The sequence below is a fragment of the Procambarus clarkii genome, chromosome 23, assembly GCF_040958095.1.
Source record: "Procambarus clarkii isolate CNS0578487 chromosome 23, FALCON_Pclarkii_2.0, whole genome shotgun sequence".
NCBI lineage: Eukaryota > Metazoa > Arthropoda > Malacostraca > Decapoda > Cambaridae > Procambarus > Procambarus clarkii.
Genome location: NC_091172.1, coordinates 32335886 through 32354444, shown reverse-complemented (window position 1 = coordinate 32354444; position 18559 = coordinate 32335886). Strand labels below are relative to the sequence as shown.

The window sequence follows — 18559 nt, the reverse complement described above, 5'->3', positions numbered from 1 at the left end:
AAATTGATCAATTGGAATTCCTGAAACTACCAACTTCAAGAACAAGAGGACACAGATTTAAGCTAAGGAAACAAAGGTGCCAAAAAATATTAGAAAGTTTTCTTTTGCAAACAGAGTGGTAGACTGCTGGAACAAGTTAAGTGAGAAGGTGGCAGAGGTCAAAACCTTCAATAGTTTCAAAGTATTATATGACAGAGTACTGGGAAGACGGTACACCACGAGCGTAGCTCTCATCCTGTAACTACACTACGGTAATTACACAGTATAATGACTTGCCTCATTTGCAACCTTCTCCATTCCAATTGCATGACAGACAGTAGCAAGCTCATCCAATGAGAGGTAACCATCATGACCGACTCCTAGACGCTGCCATGTTGCACGCAGATACTCCTGTAAACATAAAGGTTTAATCTTTTCAATTTTAGCAGACCCACTTTTTTTTATCAGCACTAAACATATATGAAAAATCTCCAAAATCATACTTTTCCATCGAAATCTTTAAAACAATAATCGTTACATCTTAAAATTAAATTTTATTGATAAAATTTTAGTACATTAGAACACTGAACTTTTTCAAATTCCCTTGATACCAATTTTTGCCTTGCTTCCTTTTAAAGATCTGACTCATTATACCTTACATTACAAGCATAATTTTGCAGCAAAAATTAAAGGATAAAGAAAAGCAAAATATCCTAGAGAACTAGTATAGAATTTTTTTGCACCACTAAATCTGTTGCTGTTGTATTTTTATATTGTTATGAATACTGTCTATACACCAGGTGTTTCACCATTGACAAATATTTTCTGTTCAAACCTATACATAATGACATGTATACCCAATTACCCTTTAGGTGTTATTAGTCATAAAGTCATATATTATATTATTTATAATTATAACTAAAACAAATTTTTATCAAATTTTGGATATGACATTTATAACAATTTAAAATGTGTAGGTTGAGAAATAATGACATATTTACAAACCTCTTCATTGTCCCCAGAATAGGCAAGACTGTTGGGCTGACTACTTTGACCAGCATCTTGGTTTATGGTCCCACTTGTACTTAGTCGTTCCTCAAGGTCTTGCAAGGGCTGCAACATCACAGTTACCATATGAATTATTCACCAACATTTTTCGTTGAAAGTTCACCGACTTTAATTTAGGTTAAAAACAAATCCAATAATCATCCAAATAAATTTACGAGCACATGAAATTTTTCCACATGTTAATCAAATAGAGATGTAAAAGTGATTGAGTGTGATCTGAAGACCTGTTGTAATTTTATACATTATATAGGTCATTACTTGTCCAAGACATCTTTTTTATTTTTTTATTTATATATACAAGAGTTCTTACATTCTTGTAAAGCCACTAACTAGCATGTATAGCATTTCAGGCAGCTTTATGAAGATTGTACAATACAAAAACAATAATATAGGTACAACTACCTGACTTGCACACACAGCAGAGCTTGCGTTTTCAGCATCATCTTCAACTCCTGGCACAACATCTGAAGAACCTTCCATTTCAGTGGTTTTAGTTACCCCTGAAGATTTATGAGCACTCATTTTTCCTCCATGTGCTATATATAATGCATCTGATATATATTCCTGAAAAGATAATACAGCACTTATTAACTACTGTACTAATGAATACACTGCACTGTAAAGCCTTAACTCTTGCACTGCAATGAAAATCTGAAACTAAAAATCCAAAATAAAACAAAGTGCTTAGTGTAGAGTGACAATACAATTCCTTTAGTTGAGCACAGGAAGCCTGTGTATATACCAGTACCGTGTGTGTGTGTATATACTGAACTTTGGGTTTGGATCGAGGCCAATCTTCTCCCCTCCCCCCACACTAATGTCAAACTGCTGACCCTCCCACCAGGATTCAACCCCACAACAGCTGCCTAATTCCCAAGTACCAATTTACTGCTAGGTGAACAGAGGCATTAGGTGAAAGGAAATGTTCACAACCATTTCTGTTCTGCTTGAGAATTGAACCTGGGATCCCCAACTGTGAGTCCGGTACAAAGTCAACTGTACTACGAGACCCTGACTATATGGTGCTATACAAGTCTATATAGTGTCACATGCTAATACAAAATACATTAGCATGCAAAACTTATATAATTAACACTACATTTATATATTGACAGCATAAGTTTTTTTATAGTATTCAAGATCAGTCTTGAACAGTGCACACGATAATCACAGGTATCTCACTATAATAAAATTAGGTCCACAGAAAATTGGATACAGTGGAAGGATAGTGTAGGATCCAATGGTTTATATGTGTGGATAACCAATAAAATAAAAGTAAACCTGAATATGCAGAGCAGATGAAGTAAAAGTAAAAATTAAAACATTTAAATAATTTGTTCAACTTGATGTTAAAATACTGTATCTCAGGACTAAATACATTATATATGTATGTAGTTTTGATTACATTTCTACTAGATCCACCCCTGCCAGTGCATCCAAATTTTCTGTTGCACTCTTCAACTTTTTTACTACTTTTTAGAACAATGTTTTTTTTCTAGTTAAAGCAATACAATATGCAACTGCAGTAGTATACTAAAATCAACCTGAAAATTTTATTTCTTGCATACAAATGCAAGATTTTATAAATGTAAAAGATTTTAGACCTCAATGCCCATTGTACCATCAACTGTGTAACTATTTCATTGAATCAGGTGTACTGGACGACACCCCTAACAATTTATCCAAAATTTGCCTGTCCATTTTAAAGAATGAAACAATTTTATTTATATTATTTTTAAGCTGCATCTCTTATTAATCCATCCCTGCCCTTGTGTGGCAGTGCACAATAGAAAGTTGTATCTACATATTCGTACATTGAAACGTGTATACAGTCTAATGTAGTTCCTTGTAATCATGATATATATGTGCTTCAGCCTTCAGTTTAGACCTATTGTCTTGTGTATGACCCTCTGTCCTGTGTAACAGTGAATACCAGTATTACCCTCACTCTAATAAGACCTAATTGAATTCCTTAGATTAGGCAAAATTTTAATTCATTTTTGTCAATAAAGATGTTAATAATAATAATGTTATTCTGTATGAATTTAGTTTCCATCAGCACCTCAATCTAGTTTAGAAGGATTACATGATTAATTAAACACTTTCGCACTCTCGTGGCGCCTAAACGAGTCACCAATTTTTCTCTCGAGACCGAGGATTTGACTCGAGAATGAGTCCAACAAAAAAATATTTGTATAAAATTAATTTTTTATCTCATCAACTTTGGGGTAGTTTCAAAATGAGTGCCTTCAAATTGCACACAATTTGATACCATAATGAAAGATATAACATGAATCTTGAAGTCAAAACACTTGAAAGATAATAAATACGATTTTGGGCCAAATTTTAAAATATTTGTTGAAATTCTATTTATTGTGCTAATATTATGGGGACTAGTTTTAAAATGCGTGCCTTTTGATTGCAAACAATTTGATACCAAAATGAAAGATGTAACATGAACATTTATGTCAGAACACTGGAAAGATATAAGTAATTTTGTGATGATGAGTGTCCAAACTCAAAATATTTGTTAAAATTCTAGTTATTGCTCTATTATTATGGGACTAGTTTTAAAATACGCTCCTTTATATTGTGAACAATTCGATACCAAAATGAAAGACATAAGACAAAAATTGATGTTATCAAACTGAACGAGTATACACATTAGGCCGTGGTGTGCAAATTGGTGCTCGTTCACAGATAACTTTAGGCTTTGCTGTTGAGAGTCACACCAGGCTTTTGGACATTACAGTATATGCATATACACCTGTAGGGAATTCTATTGTGAACACAATGATACCAAAATGAACAACGCAGCACGAGAATTAAGGTGAGAAAACTGAAACGAGTATACACATTTTGGTGTCCCCACGTGACGAACGGAGCACATGCTCCCCCAGGGAGTGTGTTAACATCTAATCCACTACATCAGACATTGCATACAATTTTTAATTGAATCAGGTTTCATTGGAGCATGAACCTATTGTAATATTGCAAAAACAAAATACACAAATGACCAAAAAACAAAACAAAAATAGCATATCTGTTGTTACAAATGTAACTTAACCATTCCCAAATAGAACATTATTTGAGTTAGATAACAGTGTAGGGTACATTAGTTACGATAAGAATAAAACTATGTGGCACTGACAAGTATTGAGCAATATGGTCACATCAATGCATGTAGACCTACACACCATGATAACTGAATGTTGAACCTAATCTCCAGCAAGTGTATCCTTCGAGCAGAAAATGTTTCAAGGGGTTTTAACCAAGGAAAACATTATCTGATATAAATGAATATGTAGAAGTAGATACTCTCATATCAAATACCTACTATCACCCCACATCACTCTCCAGCCTTAAAAGCCCTGGCCAGTCTTTGTTAATAACTCAACATTACCAGAGCCCACAAAATGCCCCTGCCAGCTTTACTTTACCAGAACCAGATCTATACAGCAACGTTCCGTGCACAAGGAAGTCATGTCGATATAAAGTGGTTAATCCTCCCGGCGTTTGTCATCACCTTCAATAGTCTTCCGCCTCTCTCCAAGCGGCCTTGAGAACACTAATCCAGATCCTTAACGAAACCACATCACACCAGCCATCCAGTAACTCTGCCATTAAAACCCCATCTACACCATGCTGATATTCCAAGTCCTGTTCGACCTCTTCAATAATAAATTGCTTCGTCCGAGTAACGGTATAGTGACCAGGACTCGCGCGCAAGAAGACAAATCCACTCAAAAAATATTTAAATCTCCTCCTTATTTGACCCTCACGAGGACGCTCAACGACCCGTTAAGTTACGAAACTATTCCCTGAATTCCCATTATTCGAGTGGCATGAACAGAAAGGTTATAATGGAGGCAGCGGCTCACCGAGATCCAGTTATGACAGTATCCAGCTAGCCATGTAAACACACCTGACATGTATAGACGACTGAACCCACAACACCTCAACAAGGCGACTCGAGCCTATAAACATCACTTCATCTATGCAGGTGGAGACATTCCAGCACAGGTTCCGATGTACAGGTACACACAGGTCCCGATGTACAGGTACACACAGGTCCCGATGTACAGGTACACACAGGTACAACTGATGGTTAGGAGAGTTACAGCCCCGCTCCTGTGCCAGGTAAATCCACTACGGGCTCACCCGAGCTACTTGGATATTTTTGTTCCGAGTAACTGAATCTAAAACAACAACAACAACAACAACAGCGGCTTCCAGAGCTAATACAGGTCGATCCTGCACGCACAAATAGTAAATACAAATCCATATGTACAAATTGAAATTGAAATTGAAATAAGTTTATCGAGGTAAAATACACACAAAGGGATGAGGTAGCTCAAGCTATTTTCATCCCGTTCAGTACAACGTGTTAATACATACATAGACACACATCACAAACAATAAACATATTACCAAACATTCTGAGAGATAAACATATACATTTCCTCCTTCACAAGTAGTATGTTATCAGACGTACACACAAATACTTTTATGACCTAGGTATACTGTATAGACAATTTGCAAGAGACATGCAGATAATTCAACAAAATATTACAGTCTTGGTGCAAAATTCTTATATCTCTCCAGAATATCATCAACCTTTCCGTTGTGACACATCCAGGCTATTTGTTCAGGAACAGTCCTTATCTCAGTGTTTCTATATACATTAATCAAGGGACAATCAAGAACATAATGGGCAAGGGTGTGAGACCTTAACATACCACATAGTTTACACTTGGTGTCATTATCATGAACACCTATCCCATATTCCCAGTAATATTTGTACCCAAGCCTGAGCCGCATGTACCCAGAGTCACTCCAAGCATTTCTCCTTTTACCATAAGTGAAATGGGTGTTTTGACTCACATACATGTAGTGTTGCATGGTTTGACTTCCCTCATACATTATACCTCTCCTCTCCACTCCTGCCTGTGCCTGAATATTTCTGATTTTGCTTCTTATTTGTCTCATTGTGAATTCACATTCGATGTCAACTTGTGGTTTTGATGTGGCACGTTTGGCCAAGTCATCCGCCACCTCGTTGAGCACTATTCCAACATGAGATGGGATCCACATGAATTTCACACTATGACCTTTCAGCTGTATCTCAGTTATTCTTCTCTTACAATCCTCAACTATAGACATGAAGACTGGGTTTCGACTGTTTAAGGACTCCAGTGCTCCTCGGCAATCGACAAATACAAAAACATTTTTGTCGTCATGACGTACTTCCTCCAAACACGCCAGAATGGCCTGCAGTTCAGCTTGTGTGGATGATATATAATTACTAAGCCGGAGTTCAATTATCCTGTCCACAGTCCCAAACTCCGTATATTCCCTTATTAGGACACGACACCTTGCCCTGCCATCCTCCGCCATCCTCATAGAAACACTACACTTAGTGTAGAAACACTACACTAAGGAAACAAACATAGGAATGTGCCTAAATGCCAACAGTGACTGCCCAGACAGGTACAAGAGGAGTGTTGTTAACGCTTATGTCGACCGTGCTCTCAGCCACAGCTCAGAATGGAAGCAAGTCGACGAAGAAATCTGTAGGGTAAGGCAGGTCCTAGTCAACAACGGCTTCTCCAATGGTTTCGTTGAAGACATCATAAGAAGGAAAGTGAAACGCCATGCAACCTCTGAAGAGACAATTAACACAACACCTATACCCTCTGTTAGACTATTTTACAGGAACTTCTTTTCCACAGCTCATAAAACGGAGGAAAGGGTCCTGAAAGATATTGTTAATAGAAACGTTATCCCTACAGACAAAAATCAGAAGATACAACTGACGATTTACTATAAAACCAAAAAAACGGCCAGCCTACTCATGAGAAACTCTCCAGACACAAAGCAGAACGCTTTAAAAGAGACCAACGTCGTCTATGCCTTCAAATACTCTCTTGGGGACTGTAAGCCTCAAAAAACTATATATATAGTTATATATCATATATAGGCAAGACAACAACATCTCTTTCCAGGCGATTAACGATGCATAAGCAACAGGGCTCCATTAAGGAACGTAATGGAGCCCACAACCAAACCATCACCAGAGAAATCTTAGCAAACAACACAGAAATCATCGATAGATACAGCGATAGCAGGCGGCTTGACATCTGCGAGGCACTACACATCAAGAAGTCAACACCAGCAATCAACAGCCAATTAATGGACAACTATATTCTACCCACTTCAAGACTCCGCTCCAATATAGAAGCATCAAGAAATATGGGCCAATAGGCCCTCTGCAATTACTTCCATTCTTACCTTCAATACCCATTGTTTCGTGTTCTATCCTGTGTTGAAAGTTTTGTTCACCTCATCCAAAACTGTTGTAACATATCACCTCACCCAAAATGTGGGTATAAAATGAAAAATGAAAGCTGTTTAAATCATAGCATAGTAAGAACTCTGTTTAGTGTTTGCAGTTAATAGTTGTGTGTGTGTAAACTAAAAGTCTTTGAAAATGTAATAAGTTATTACGAAACGCGTTCAAGTGTCGCGTCAGACTAGAAATAAAAATGAATTTTGGAGAATTGATTTTTTAATTACCATCAACAGTGAAAAGAAACATAAGAAAGATCGAGAAAATTCGTGTTAGAATTATTAATCTTATTTTTTCGGTCATATTTAATATATATATATATTATATATATATATATATATATATATATATATATATATATATATATATATATATATATATATATATATATATATATATATATACATATATATATATATATATATATATATATATATATATATATATATATATATATATATATATATATATATATATATATATAATACACATGAGAGAATGTGCAGTGACTGAATATCTGACATATTCAGAGATTTGAGTAGGGATACCGAGTGATGTTTGGGGCCAGAGTTGGATATTGTCCTAATAGCAGCTTTGTGTTGAGTAATTAGAGGACGTAAATGATTTTGGGTAGTAGAACCCCAAGCACACATACCATAATTGAGATAAGGATAGATGAGGGAGTAATAGAGCGTCACCAGGGCAGGGCGAGGAACATAATATCTGATCTTAGAAAGAATGGCAACAGTTTTTGAAACTTTTTTTGATATATTTAGAATGTGTCCCTGGAAATTCAGTTCGTGGTCAATGAGAACGCCAAGGAATTTGCCATCTACTTTGTTACAAATTTGGGTAATAGTTTCTGTGCGTGGCTCAGTTTTGATTCCCCTCTTTGAGACTACATTTCAAATTGTCCCTAACATATATGGCTACTCACCCTCCTCGTCTAATATATCTATCTGTGTGAAATAGTTTAAATCCATTTATCTGATATTTAGCTAATAGTTCTCTATTTTCTACATTCATCCAAGTTTCGGTAAGTGCAATAATATCTATTTTTTTCTGTAGAGACAAGAGCATTTAATTCGTTTATTTTGTTTCTTAGACTTCTACTGTTAGTGTAATATACCCGAAGTGAATTGTTATTTTGAGGCCCTTCTCTCTCCCTGATCATTTTGCCAATTTCTTTCTCCCCCAAACACATACTTTTATTACCTCCTTCCTCCATATCAATTCCCATACCACTATCTGCTAACAGTTTAAACCCAAACAAACTCCTCTAACCACTGGTTCCACCGAGTTCGCAACAACAACAACCCCAGCCCTCGATAGATGCACCCCATCACGAGCATACATTTCATTTCTTCCATAGAAGTGTTCCCAGTTATCTAATGTGGTACCAATTTTTAAGAAAGGAGATAGATCACTTGCATCAAACTATCGGCCAATTAGCCTAACGTCTCTTGTGGGAAAGTTACTTGAGTCGATAATTGCAAATACCATTCGTTTTCATCTTGAAAAACATAAATTAATAAACGAGTCACAACATGGTTTTACAAATGGCCGTTCATGTGTAACAAATTTGCTATCTTTTTATTCCAGCATAGTTGAAGCAGTTGATAGTGGTAAGGTTTGCGATGTTGTGTACCTTGACTTTAGCAAAGCTTTTGATACAGTGCCACATGAAAAACTGATTAAAAAGATAGAGGCTCATGGTATTGGGGGGTGCTATATTAAAATGGATTAGGGCATGGCTATACCAAAAGAAACAGAGTTAGTATAAATGGGGTTAAGTCAGAGTGGGAAAATGTAAGTGGAGTGCCTCAAGGCTCTGTCCTGGGATCTCTGTTGTTTATAATATATATAGATGATTTAGATTCGGGTTTGAGTAGCAACATTTGCAAATTTGCCCTGCCATCGCCTTTCCCGGGACAACAAAGTGCTGAAAGATTGAGATTAATGACTCTTGTTGCATTTGTCATTTCGTCTTTTTCCATGGGTAAAGGTTAGAGTACAGTGATCAGCATAGGCTTGAACTTCAGGAATGAGGGGTAGTAGATCGTTGAAACAGACATTAGTGTGTTCGGCCCTTGGCAAAGGGCCAAGCTTTCACTACTGCCTGGATCTCCAGTTTGTGGACTAGTCTCTTATGTGGTACGGTGTTAAAGGCTTTCTAGCAGTCCAGAAATATGCAGACTGCCCAGCCCTCACTCTCTCTTGCCTAATTTTTGTTGCCTGGTCATAGAACTCAATTAAACCTGTTAGGCATGATTTGCCATCTACCCATGCTGATGTTGTGTTACACAGTTCTTTCTCTCTAGATGTTCTACCAGCTTTTTTCGCACAATCTTCTTCATCATCTTGCATGGAATGCAAGTTAGGGACATTGGTCTGTACTTCAGTGCCTCTTGCCTATCACCCTTATTGTATATTGGGACTATATTGGCCGTCTTTCAAATTTTTGGCAATTCACCTGTTACCAGTGACTTGTTGTACACCATGGAGAGTGGTAGGCACAGAACTTCAGCTCCTTCCTTTAGAATCCATGGTGAGATTCCATCCGAGCCTACAGCCTTTGTCACATCCAAATCTAGCAGATGTTTCCTCACCTCCCCAATGGTAATCACAAACTCCTCTAGTGGTGTCTGGGTTGATGTTCCCTCCCTTAACTCTGGGATTTCTCTTTGCTCTGAGGTGAAGACTTCTTATTGAATTCCTCGCACAGTTCCTTGTTCCTTGTGCGTATGTGTATGAGTGTGTGTGTGTGTGTGGGGAAGGACTGACACTGGTGGCAGCGGGTGAGTGGTTATGGGGGATGGGTATAGGGAGTATCACATCATCATTACATACTACTGGCTATTACAAGTAATCATAGTTATAATGTGTTTTTTTAATTTTTCCAGACATTGTAGTATTTTGTATTATATTAAGATATAATACAAAATTATATTAAGATGTAGTATTTTGCATTATATTAAGATAAAAACAGAACAAATATATAATTGCAAGTGCAGTTAAGATGACATTACTAGATTCATTGTAGGTGTTCCACTAGTTGGCACTGTGGTAAGTGGTACTCGTTTAATTATGCCAGCCTCGACCATGTTGGGTACATACCTTACTGTAATTACTGTTAAAAATTGGGTGACGCAAGCCCTAAGCGTCTGACCTTCAACCTCAAAAAGAGACAGACAGACAGGTAGACATGAAAAATTGGGAATTTTTCATGAAGATGTTAAATTTCAGTATTCCAGACATGGTGGTGCTGGCGGGTAATGTATGAGTGTCTGTTGTGTAATACACCATCTCTGGAGCCTTGCTGTCTGCCCTTAAGTGTCCCTCCTGTCAGCCTTCGGCGGATGGGGAGGTGCGCCCTGCCTGTCGCCCCTAGCTACCCCCCCGGACGGTGGGGAGGAGCTCTCCTTCTGCCTCCCACCTACGGGAGGGGTGATGCGCCTCTTCTGTTACCCTCTCCCCCCGAAACCCCAGCAGGAGGGGGAGGTGCGCCGACGGGTGGGAGTCGGCGGTGGGAGAGTGGACGGTAGGCGCCTCACTTGGCGGTGGTTGTTGGCCCCCTGTGGACGCTACCTTGCGGCCCTCTTCTCCCCGCTGCCTCCCGTAGGTTCCCCGCAGCTCCGAGGGGCGACACTCTGGCCCTCCTCGCGCGGTGTATATACGTGCTCAGGCACAGCTTTGCGACGCGTCCCAGTTTCTCCTTGAGATCATAATTTGTGATTTTCCGTCCTGCTCACCGGCCTTGGGTCTCATTCTGAGTATTTGAGACTAAGGAGTAACGACTTTGCAGCGTCGTAGACGAACATTGTTCCTGTGGTTGCTTACCAGTTGGGTCACCGCTGCCGTGTTAGCCTCGCGTTAACCTTATACGTAGCTCTTGACTCAATAGTCTAAGCACTATAGGGGAAAAGCCATAATATATTATAATATTTTGACTACACCCCCCCACCACTACGTAGTGGTGAGGGGATATACAGCTCCTTATATCTCTATGTGTATAAGTGTGTCGTCTGCTCACCTGATTAACAGACGTCACTGGCAATGATTTAATCCGACCCGTAGACAATATTATGCTCTTTCGGTCTTTATTTTGTTATATATTTTGTAATGCGTTAAGGTAAATGGGTAACAATGGCCGGAGACATATCGACTAGCTAGCAGGGGAGAGCCGCCGTCATGAGTCAGTGGACCAGGTGACAGCCAGGGGCACACTGGCGCCCTCAGCGCTGACGGCGTCAGCAGGTCGGTCATTGACGGCGTCAGCAGGTCGGTCGCTGACGGCGCCAGCAGGTCGGTCACTGACGGCGCCAGCAGGTCGGTCGCTGACGGCGCCAGCAGGTCGGTCGTTGTCGTCACCGTCCAGTCCGGATGTTTCTAGGACCAAGTAGATGACGGGAGACCGCCCTCCCAAATGATGCCTTGCGTCCCGTTAATATACAGCGTCCTCCTTAATACGCAGCTGTCCCTCGATGCAGCGTCTTCCTTAATACGCAGCAGCCCCTCGATGTAGCGTTCTCCTTAATACGCAGCAGCCCCTCGATGTAGCGTTCTCCTTAATACGCAGCAGCCCCTCGATGTAGCGTTCTGCTTAATACGCAGCAGCCCCTCGATGTAGCGTTCTCCTTAATACGCAGCTGTCCCTCGATGCAGCGTTCTTCTTAATACGCAGCTCACACTTAATACTCAACCTCCTTTGATACACAGCGCCTCCCCCTCCCCCTTAAACCCATCTGGTAGGCAGCACAGACCAACCTCCTGCACACTGGTCGTTGTTTCCCTACACGGAAAATAATAGTCATGACTGATTCAACTTTGACCCGTGAGCGTTTATAAGTAGCAGGGCGGGAAAGTAAGCGAGGCGCTTCCTTAAACACTTTAGCAAGTAATGATCTTTTACAGGAGTGAAGGCCAAGCACAGTGTAGGCAGGTAAGACCCGGTAACGAAGGCCAGCAGACAGTGGTTCCCGGCGGTGCTCCTCCGACACGTAGCGTATCGAAGGAGCGGTTTCCCGCGCGCCCCCGCCTCTCCCGGCGGCCTCGCCTGGAGGGCCACAACACCCGCCACAGTGGCCCGCCCTCCACTCCAGGCTGTCACACCATGACCCTCCACTGCTGGCACTCCGCCCTCTTCCTCCTCCTCCTTCTGTCCCTCGTCTTACATACCCAGGTGAGTCTTATGGCCCTCTTACACCTGTTATCACGCCCCAGGTGGGTCTTATGGCCCTCTTACACCTGTTATCACGCCCCAGGTGAGTCTTGAACCCTCATACATCTGTTGAGTGTCACGCCCCATGTGGGTCTTATGGCCCTCTTGCACCTGTTGAGTGTCACGCCCCAGGTGACATGTAGTGTCTATGCACGTGGTGTAGAAGGACTCAACAGGTGCTCCGGATACCTCCACAACATATCTGACACACAGGGGGACAGTGGGCCAGGCATTGCAATTTAAATTTAAATACGTTTATTGGGGTATAAATATTCACAAAGGGATGAGGTAGCTCAAGCTGTTGTCACCCCGTTCAGTATTATATATATATATATATATATATATTATATATATATATATATACACAACTTTAGAACACTTTCCCACCAGGAAACTCGAACCCTAGCCAGCACAGAAGCCTTCCAGCAACTGGCATAACAGGTACGCCTTAACCCTCTCCACCACCCGCTCAGACCCTTAAAAGAGATGGTAATTTCGGAGTATTTAAATACCCCAAAGATCAACACCTCCCAAGAGCACCAGAGCAAGTGAGGGGTCATTTAGACGTTAATTTCATCAAGTCCCTGTTAATATGGGAAGACACAGTGTCTCTGCTTAAGGCACAACTCTCCTAAACACGAGAGTTAAGTATACAACTTTAGAACACTTTCCCACCAGGCTTGTTCACCCGGCCATAAGCACCAAACATCGTCGACATACCTAAACCAGACTACGTTAGCACTGATAATACTGGATCACATTATTCTTCCAAAGAACTCCATATACAAATTGCTCAAAACTGGAAAAAGAGGATTGCCCATCGCCATTCCAAATGTTTGTTTACAATATGTTCCATTGAAACTAAAATAATTGTCTAATATACACAATTTGATCATTTTCAACACATTATTGGTCGGCAAGCTCAAATTATATTTGGGCAGTTCCTTATGTAGACATTCTAACATATCATCAATAGGAATGTTGATGATTTATCTTGGTGCCTGTTGGGCACTGAAACACCCCTAGTATGTAGCAACCGAGCCCGCCTGCTGCATACTCCCATCTTAACACTCCCATATTAATTTCATCACAACAGTCCCGTGTTAGACCACCATAACAGTCCCGTGTTAGACCACCACAACAGTCCCATGTTAGACCACCACAACAGTCCCATGTTAGACCACCACAACAGTCCCGTGTTAGACCACCACAACAGTCCCATGTTAGACCACCACAACAGTCCCATGTTAGACCACCACAACAGTCCCATGTTAGACCACCACAACAGTCCCGTGTTAGACCACCACAACAGTCCCATGTTAGACCACCACAACAGTCCCATGTTAGACCACCACAACAGTCCCGTGTTAGATTCCCAGTTGGAATTCAATGGATCTTTAAAGAGTGTAGAAATTTTCTTGTCGTGTTCAAGGATCACGTTCAATAGATTAGGACATGTAAATATATATATATATATATATATATATATATATATATATATATATATATATATATATATATATATATATATATATATATTTTATTAAATATGACCGAAAAAGTAAGATTAATAATTCTAACACGAATTTTCTCAATCTTTCGTACATTATGCTTCACTGTTGGAGGTAAATCAAAAATCACTTCTCCAAAATTCATTTTTATTTCTAGTCTGACGCGACACGGGCGCGTTTCGTAAAACTTATTACATTTTCAAAGACTTCACAAATACACAACTGATTAGAACTTGCGTTTCCCTGATTTTATATCTACATTTGAGTGAGGTGGGAAGGGTGATGTGGCATTACATTTGAGTAAGGTGGGAAGGATGATGTGGCATTAGAGGATATTAATAGGGTATTAAAAGTATCAACACAAGACAGAACACGAAACAATGGATATTGAATAGAAGTGTTTGTAGAAAGCCTATTGGTCCATATTTCTTGATGCTTCTATATTGGAGCGGAGTCTTGAGGTGGGTAGAATATAGTTGTGCAATAATTGGCTGTTGATTGCTGGTGTTGACTTCTTGATGTGTAGTGCCTCGCAAACGTCGAGCCGCCTGCTATCGCTGTATCTATCGATGATTTCTGTGTTGTTTACTAGGATTTCTCTGGCGATGGTTTGGTTATGGGAAGAGATTATATGTTCCTTAATGGAGCCCTGTTGTTTATGCATCGTTAAACGCCTAGAAAGAGATGTTGTTGTCTTGCCTATATACTGGGTTTTTACCCAGTATATAGACTGTTTTTTACCCAGTATAAAAACCCAGTATATAGGCAAGACAACAACATCTCTTTCTAGGCGTTTAACGATGCATAAACAACAGGGCTCCATTAAGGAACATATAATCTCTTCCCATAACCAAACCATCGCCAGAGAAATCCTAGTAAACAACACAGAAATCATCGATAGATACAGCGATAGCAGGCGGCTCGACGTTTGCGAGGCACTACACATCAAGAAGTCAACACCAGCAATCAACAGCCAATTATTGCACAACTATATTCTACCCACCTCAAGACTCCGCTCCAATATAGAAGCATCAAGAAATATGGACCAATAGGCTTTCTACAAACACTTCTATTCAATATCCATTGTTTCGTGTTCTGTCTTGTGTTGATACTTTTAATACCCTATTAATATCCTCTAATGCCACATCATCCTTCCCACCTTACTCAAATGTAATGCCACATCACCCTTCCCACCTCACTCAAATGTAGATATAAAATCAGGGAAACGCAAGTTCTAATCAGTTGTGTATTTGTGAAGTCTTTGAAAATGTAATAAGTTTTACGAAACGCGCCCGTGTCGCGTCAGACTAGAAATAAAAATGAATTTTGGAGAAGTGATTTTTTATTTACCTCCAACAGTGAAGCATAATGTACGAAAGATTGAGAAAATTCGTGTTAGAATTATTAATCTTACTTTTTCGGTCATATTTAATAAAATATGTCTACAGGAAAGACTGCTACCAATATATATATATATATATATATACATATATATATATATATATATATATATATATATATATATATATATATATATATATATATATATATATATATATCACAAACAATAAACATATTACTGAACATTCTGAGTGATAAACATACACATTTCTTCCTTTACACATGCAGTATGTTACCAAACATACACACACATACCTGTATGACCAGGTACACAAACAATTTGCAATAGACATTCAAACAATTCAAGAAAAGGTTACAATGTTGGTGGAAAATACTTATATCTCTCCAGAATATCATCAACCTTTCCGTTGTGACACATCCAGGCTATTTGTTCAGGAACAGTCCTTATCTCAGTGTTTCTATATACATTAATCAATACATTAATTAACGGACAGTCAAGAACATAATGGGTGAGGGTGTGAGACATGAGACAGACAGGGGGACAGTGAGACAGGTAGAGTGAGAGAGAGAGAGAGAGAGAGAGAGAGAGAGAGAGAGAGAGAGAGAGAGAGAGAGAGAGAGAGAGAGAGAGAGAGAGAGAGAGAGAGAGAGAGAGAGAGAGATGTAGTATAGCAGTAATATTGTATTTATTAATATTCACGATTACCTTCCGTTATACACCTCGTTACCCTGTTCACCTTGCCCACACACTTCTCTTTCATTCTCTGTTGAATGAAGTGAATGCATACATCCCTCCTAGCATTGGTCGTGTGGCACAGTGGCCTACGTCCTCGACTCACAATCGAGAGATCCGGGCTTAATCTGCAGGCAGGAGAGAAAGAGTTAGGCATGTTTCCTTTCACCTGATGCCTGGGGACTGAGCCCTCGGTTGTGAGCCCAGGACGCAGACCACTGTGCCTCAGGACACACACACCGTACAGCTGACAACAAGCCATCCCGTACAAGCTGTTTGAATATATCGTCCAGACACTTCCAGCGGGGAATCCGCCTCTTCCTTCACCAGTGACCAGCTTCTCCACCTCTTCCTTCACCAGTGACCAGCTTCACCACTTCCTTCACCAGTGACCAGCTTCACCACTTCCTTCACCAGTGACCAGCTTCACCACTTCCTTCACCAGTGACCAGCTTCTCCGCCTCTTCCTTCACCAGTGACCAGCTTCACCACTTCCTTCACCAGTGACCAGCTTCTCCGCCTCTTCCTTCACCAGTGACCAGCTTCTCCGCCTCTTCCTTTACCAGTGACCAGCTTCACCACTTCCTTCACCAGTGACCAGCTTCTCCGCCTCTTCCTTCACCAGTGACCAGCTTCACCACTTCCTTCATCAGTGACCAGCTTCTCCGCCTCTTCCTTCACCAGTGACCAGCTTCACCACCACTTCCTTCACCAGTGACCAGCTTCACCACCACTTCCTTCACCAGTGACCAGCTTCACCACCACTTCCTTCACCAGTGACCAGCTTCTCCGCCTCTTCCTTCACCAGTGACCAGCTTCACCACTTCCTTCACCAGTGACCAGCTTCTCCGCCTCTTCCTTAACCAGTGACCAGCTTCTCCGCCTCTTCCTTCACCAGTGACCAGCTTCACCACTTCCTTCACCAGTGACCAGCTTCTCCGCCTCTTCCTTCACCAGTGACCAGCTTCACCACTTCCTTCACCAGTGACCAGCTTCTCCGCCTCTTCCTTAACCAGTGACCAGCTTCTCCGCCTCTTCCTTCACCAGTGACCAGCTTCACCACTTCCTTCACAACCCTTCGCTCTCCTGACCAAGACGTTGTCCACCACACAACAGGTTAATGTATGTGTAGTTCTCACAGTGACCAGCGTCACGTGTACCTCAACACAGAGGCGCGGACACGTGGGTGCACGTGTCCGGGTTCAGTGTCCAAAGAGTTTGCAAAAGCCGGGGGGGGGGGGAGGAAGGAGGATAAGGAATTGAAATTCTTGAAGAGGATTTGGATAAGGAAGAAGGAGACGGTGCACGGGGACTGCCCAGTCCCTCACTGTAAGGGATCTATAATGTCCCGTCTTCTTGACGTGTGGGGCGACCCACGACGCGGGTTCGATTCCCTCGCCCTGCTACAGAGATTTTCTCATAAGATCATTCTTGTTAATGTTTCACGACCCATCATTTGCAATAATGACCGTGAGGTTGACTGCTGGAGTGAGGGAATATCGAGGCCGTTCGACGGGATCGAACTTACATACCAGCACTCCGCAGTCACACACACACACCACCGACTGAACCATGATGAGCTCAAACGAATGTGACTGAATATTATTATGAGGTGCACAACCGCAGGCCTGCCAGCAATTGCCTGAGAATTGGGACATACGGACATGTTAAGACTCCGTCTAATACTGGCGGCCGCTGCAGCTGGCCCCGGGGGATACGAACGGCGCCTCTTGTACCATACCTGCCACTGTAGCGGACCCCCGGGTACGAAAGGTTCCCCATGTACAATACCACTGTGTATATCTTTTATTTCATTTGCAAACATTTCTTTATCTTTAATTTATTATGTTTCAAAGTTTATAAATTTATTTAAAAATCCATCCCCTCTCTGGGTGAATTACGAGTTTAATTGAGTGTTTTAGATAATAATTGAAAAAAATTGTTTCTTAGACAATTTAAAATATCAGTGCACAAGAGGTTCCTGGAACTGGCGTCAAATGTGTACATATATTATATTTCCCCCGCGCTCCGGGACCCGTGTGGCGGAGTCTCGGCGCCCACACGACCTCATGGTGTCCTCTCTCTCTGGACCCCAGGCATGTAGCCCCTGTCTGAACCCCAGGCTTGTAGCCCCTGTCTGGACCCCAGGCTTGTAGCCCCTGCCTGGAGCCCAGGCTTGTAGCCCCTGCCTGGAGCCCAGGCTTGTAGCCCCTGCCTGGACCCCAGGCTTGTAGCCCCTGCCTGGACCCCAGGCTTGTAGCCCCTGCCTGGACCCCAGGCTTGTAGCCCCTGCCTGGACCCCAGGCTTGTAGCCCCTGCCTGGAGCCTAGGCTTGT

General features: G+C 41.3%; 2 protein-coding genes across 13 annotated transcripts in view; one reads left to right on the top strand and one right to left on the bottom strand.

Annotated features, from left to right (window-relative positions):
* LOC123763986 (ninein-like protein) overlaps positions 1–4992 on the bottom strand; it is a 103003-nt gene extending 98011 nt beyond the window's left edge. For 7 of the 12 annotated variants that reach the window (XR_011229457.1, XM_045751382.2, XM_045751385.2 and 4 more), the window contains exons 1-4: positions 4929–4991; positions 1447–1611; positions 985–1092; positions 277–390 (exon numbers count right to left, since the gene is read on the bottom strand). Coding sequence is in view for 11 of the 12 variants with exons in the window: in XM_045751382.2 (XP_045607338.1) it covers positions 277–390; positions 985–1092; positions 1447–1611; positions 4929–4979 (438 nt within the window). In the remaining variant the exon portion in view is untranslated. Of the gene's footprint in view, positions 1–276; positions 391–984; positions 1093–1446; positions 1612–4928 lie in introns of all 12 variants that reach the window. The other 5 variants (XM_045751383.2, XM_069330113.1, XM_069330116.1 and 2 more) reach the window with 1 other exon arrangement.
* A 5949-nt stretch (positions 4993–10941) lies between these two features.
* Positions 10942–18559, top strand: part of LOC123750662 (uncharacterized) — a 110639-nt gene continuing 103021 nt past the window's right edge. The window contains exons 1-2 of the mRNA XM_069330112.1: positions 10942–11014; positions 12311–12578. Coding sequence (XP_069186213.1) covers positions 12510–12578 — 69 coding nt within the window. The 5' untranslated portion in view covers positions 10942–11014; positions 12311–12509. The remainder of the gene's footprint in view (positions 11015–12310; positions 12579–18559) is intronic.